Source organism: Labrus bergylta, chromosome 21, assembly GCF_963930695.1.
Source record: "Labrus bergylta chromosome 21, fLabBer1.1, whole genome shotgun sequence".
NCBI classification, from domain to species: Eukaryota; Metazoa; Chordata; class Actinopteri; order Labriformes; family Labridae; genus Labrus; species Labrus bergylta.
Window position 1 is genome coordinate 21,620,458 of NC_089215.1, and position 4,630 is coordinate 21,625,087.

Consider the following 4,630-nt stretch of genomic DNA (forward strand, 5'->3'; position numbering starts at 1 on the left):
TTAATTTTAAATTATTCGGTTATCGATTTTTGCTCATTTTCTATCCTAGATGAATCTACTGTACCCGCTATTAACAATAACTAGGCCTATGTGAACTATCCTCTTTAACACATTTTTATTTAGTGCTAAGAAAGATAACTGACTTTCTGAAAGAGACATACAGAAACATGTCTCTATATTTATCTCCTGATATTTTATTCAATGATTAACGGAAGGAGGTCCGTGCTGTCTGTATCATATGTTAATGAGTTTAATGGTGGAGCGCCAGTGACAGCTGGCTGCTGATGACCAATCAGAGCGCGCACAGACTGTAGGCAGTGTGTCGGAGGCTCCGCAGGCAGGAGGTGTTTGAAGCAGCATGTCAGCCCCTCCGATGATGTAAAGAAGATCATCTTTTTTTTATTTGATTCGATTTTTGCTTCCTAAACACTTGTGAAAAATGCACGCTTTGGCGATCTACAACGTGGAACTTTTTTTCTCGATCGAAGCCTTGGACTTCAGTGTGGATTTGTTCCAAGTTTTCCGACAGGACTGATGAAAGCCTCTTCAGAGCGACGCTTTATGGACTCGCACATTAGCTAATGATGGCTAAGGGTTTCAGGCCTGACTGTCGGAACGCCTCAGATCCCTTCAAATCGGCTTTTCTAGAGTTTAGCCCCGGACATCCGGCGCACCAGCAGCGCTCCCCCGGACTCTCCCATATCTACCCCTTGCCTGGCTTGCATGCTGCCGAGCATTCCCAGCATGAGAGTCCTTTTCCTGGCAGCGCGTCCTATGGCCGCTCTTTGGGCTACGCCTACCCCGGCTCGGTGAACGTTCACCCCTCGTCTTCTTACGTGCCCTACCAGTACAGCAATCACAGCAGAAGCCTGGACCACAGCAGGGCAGAGCATACAGGTATGGATCGATGTCATTTTAATCAAAGTGCAGTTATTGTAGCAACAAAGGTTGTACAATTCTAATGTGCCTTCACGCTGAAGCACAATTACGCACACGGGTGCGTAATCTCCAACATTTCCCCTGTATGAGAAGTCTCCAAAAAATAAAATAAAAAAGGAAAATGTCCATCATATAATAGTCTCATTTTATATAGTCTCATACAGTTTAGTTTACCAACTAAAGCACTAGACCTGTCATCCAAACAGCACCCTTCAGGGATGCCCCCTCCTTTAAGCCTGTGCTGTATAATGAAAGAAGATGGTGCCATTAATTTTTATTGACCATAATTTTTTTGTGGGTGAGTCCAATTATGGCCTGTGCAGCCTGAGCCTACCTCAGGAACTCCTTTTACCCTCATTGTTGGTGCACATTAACAAATTGATTCCGGTAAATAACAGGCTTTTTAGATTGTGGGAGTGTTTGATTCCCCTCTTTCAAATGAGTCCTTTATATTCACTGCAAAGAGAGCGTGGAGCAGATAACGGTCGGTGTGTAGATTACCATTGGATTTAATGCTATGCAAATCAACAACACATAGATTAAAGTTGAGCTAAACTGTAATAATTCATGTAAATTCAAATCGTTGATGCAGTTGGATTAAATATGGCTTTAAATAACTAACTTGCATGTTTTTGCTCTCAGGCCTGAAGGGACTTAAGAGTTTATAGCATGGGGTGCAGGGCCTGTCAGTTGCATTATGGGGCACTATATTTTCAGTTTTTACTTGTTTCTTAGACATGGGACTATTCAACAGACCTTTTGTGTTGTTCCAGATGCTATATTTGAATTGTTTTTTAGAAGCAGGAAGTCCGTCTGTACACGGCGTGTCATATTTAGTCTTCTAAACAAACTCTCGGTGATAAGTCTCCTTATTTCAATCTTTCTTCTCTGCAAGATCGCGAGAAGTCCCCTGAGATCGAGAGCAGGGACCTGCGTCTGATTGGCAAAGGGAGGAAGATCCGGAAGCCTCGGACCATCTACTCCAGTCTGCAGCTGCAGGCCCTGCACCAGCGCTTCCAACAGACCCAGTACCTGGCCTTACCGGAGCGCGCGGAGCTGGCGGCCAAGCTGGGACTCACGCAGACTCAGGTGGGCCTTCAGTTCACCCCGGAGCCCTGCAGGGACCATACAGATGTTTCAGATTCATGAGTTATAATAACCAAACATAAACGGAGGTCTAAAGGAGGTCTTACGTTTCAGGTTTCACTTTCATTCATTAAAAATCGTCGGGCCTAATATCAGACCTGCAGGCGGCTTATTAGATAAAACAACAAAGCCTATAATTAATATTTTAAACTCTTTACTTAATCTTTTTGAAAGCAGCCTGAATCAAAATATCAGTGAAAGAAAGCAGATGTTAAAGGAAACATCGTCTCTGCTGCATTATTAAGGATCACTGCGCATCTGGAGATCAAATGAAAAAGCAAATTGTTGTGATTTGTAACTGGATCCTTTAATGCCCGTCTTATTTACTGTGCTTAGTGATCGTGGCTGAATTTCCTTTGTCATCCGCGGTCCTCTAAATGCTCTTAAGTGGATGAAGAAAATCCCGCAGTTACGTATTATGCAAACGCCTACAATCGTTTTGAAATGAAGAAATGTGTCTCATTTTGTTTATTCAGTTTGTTCATTCGTTTTTGGTTCGTGTTCTATTCCGCATTTTAAGAGCTCATTAACGCAAAATAAAAATAAAACAGGTAATATTAATGCGTCTTTACGATCAGTTTATTTAATGAAATGCTCCACAACGCTGAAATATGAAAATGGGGCTTATCACAATAGCTCCTCGTGGATGTGTGGGCATATTTTGGAGACAGAAAAAGTTGCAGGCGTCGCAGACAACTCATCCTAACTCTCATAAAGGTAAAAGTGTCCTCTCTTTCTGAACGAGGTTTTTAAACAAGTGCTTCCACCCTGTCATCCGAGCTGCCTCTCGCCTGTTTTTTCTTAATCCCTCAACAATCATCTACCACTTCTATTCCACCCTTAGTTGCTGCTGTGTATAGGGTGACTCATTGAGGCATTTTTGGTACAGTTTCTACATATTCTCACCATTGTTCTGGTCTAAAAATAGACGTATTAATGTGGAATCAACAGATCATTTCAGTGACCTACCACAGCGCGCTTTTGGCCTGTTTTCACTTCACAGTCTGGTTGGATTTTCGGCCCTGCTGCTGTCATGATGCACCGTTGGACTCTTAAAACAGCGAACAATAAAAGAGCTCAGTTTAAATGCAGAGCAAGTGCGACTCGTGCACACGGCTGAGTGGAGATCAATGCGCCAGCAGTAAACCCGGGATTCACAAACACAACAGAGAGAAGACGGAGAGATTATTGTTCCCAAATGTTCGCTCCAGACCAATTGTGAAGTGTTTGACTTTAATTGTGCTTAATGTGGTCATAAAAATGTCTCCACGCCATAAATTATTTTTTATGTCTTCTGAATGGAAACCACAGTGACACTTTGCTGCATGTTCTCTTCTTTAGGTGAAAATCTGGTTTCAGAATAAGCGCTCCAAGTACAAAAAGATCATGAAACATGGCAGCGGATCAGAAGGGGAACATCTCCACAGCACGAGCTCCATCTCCCCCTGCTCCCCCGGCCTCCCCCAGCTGTGGGAGGTTTCCAAAGGAGCCCAAATGCATTCAAATAACTACATGAACACTTTTGGTCACTGGTATCCAAACCACCATCCTCAACAGGACGCGATGCCCAGGCCTCAGATGATGTGAGTGGGTTGTTTGTTGGTGTGCAGGCCGAGGTGTTTGTGCCTGTGTGCAAGTCAACTTGAGCCTTTTCTCAGAACTGTTAAAAAAAAGTGTGTGAAATACAACTTTGATGTGTTTCGTGTGCGTTTTGGGGTTCAGTGACAAAGCTGAACTCGAGCAGACATGAAATGTGTTGTATTCGTTTTGTTCAGATGCCACTGCCGCACGTGGACTCAGCTTGTGCAAAAGAGACTCAGGATCAAGACATATGTTGATCAAGTGGATGTACTTGATTACTTTTGGCCTTTATGTTTCAGGAATGCTCTGAGCATTACGCAAATAAATATTTGGATATTGAAACATTTCGTGTGAGTTGTTTTCTCTTTTCAGCGAGAGAGAGAGAGAGAGAGAGAGACTACATGATTATTGAGATGAATATCTTACTTCCCTGATTTAATGGGTTAAAAAGGGTGCCTCAAGACGAGTTAATTTGTGCAGTTTTAATAATCGCGTGATAACTCTTTGCCGTGACGTCAGCTGTCTTTTGTCCATCAGCACTCCCTCGCTGCAGAGAAAACCTGCAGAGCTCCTTTGATTTCAACTGTCATGTTTCGTCCCAACACTTGTGAATCATTTTCTATTTTTAGAAAAGCAAATCCCATCGACCGCTGGTATATAAGTTTACTTTGAATTTGATTTAATTTAAAAACCTAAAGAATAACCCTTGAAGTGCTGAGAAGCCGTTCCCAGGATGGTGTGCCAACGTGGTGTTTGGTGCCAGCTTTACGCACGGTGGTTGTGCCAAACTTAACTGTGACGCACGGTTAGAAAGTCTGTGACGACAAACGCCTTCCAGATACTTTAAAATTAAAACACTATGATATCTAAAACAGATCTGGGCACTATTTTATTATTACTCCCAAAAGATGATCTTTGAAAATTAAGTATTTCCCGCCGTCTTTGAAGGAGGGTGTGAGGCAAC

The 4,630-nt window shown here is 42.8% G+C and overlaps 1 protein-coding gene across 1 annotated transcript; it reads left to right on the forward strand.

Moving 5' to 3' along the window:
• The first annotated feature begins 297 nt into the window (after window positions 1-297).
• Window positions 298-4,008, forward strand: dlx4b (distal-less homeobox 4b). Its single transcript, XM_020648178.3, has 3 exons — window positions 298-897; window positions 1,835-2,028; window positions 3,427-4,008. Exons 1-3 carry the CDS (start codon window positions 582-584, stop codon window positions 3,670-3,672), a joined length of 756 nt encoding a protein of 251 aa, XP_020503834.1. The 5' UTR covers window positions 298-581; the 3' UTR covers window positions 3,673-4,008.
• Window positions 4,009-4,630: the final 622 nt, after the last annotated feature.

Excerpts from the sequence above, each read along its gene's own strand:
- dlx4b (XM_020648178.3), top strand. The coding sequence starts at position 582 with ATGATGGCTAAGGGTTTCAGGCCTGACTGTCGGAACGCCTCAGATCCC. Across the intron at positions 898-1,834 it reads CAGCAGGGCAGAGCATACAG|ATCGCGAGAAGTCCCCTGAG; the intron begins GTATGGATCGAT and ends CTTCTCTGCAAG. Across the intron at positions 2,029-3,426 it reads TGGGACTCACGCAGACTCAG|GTGAAAATCTGGTTTCAGAA; the intron begins GTGGGCCTTCAG and ends TCTCTTCTTTAG.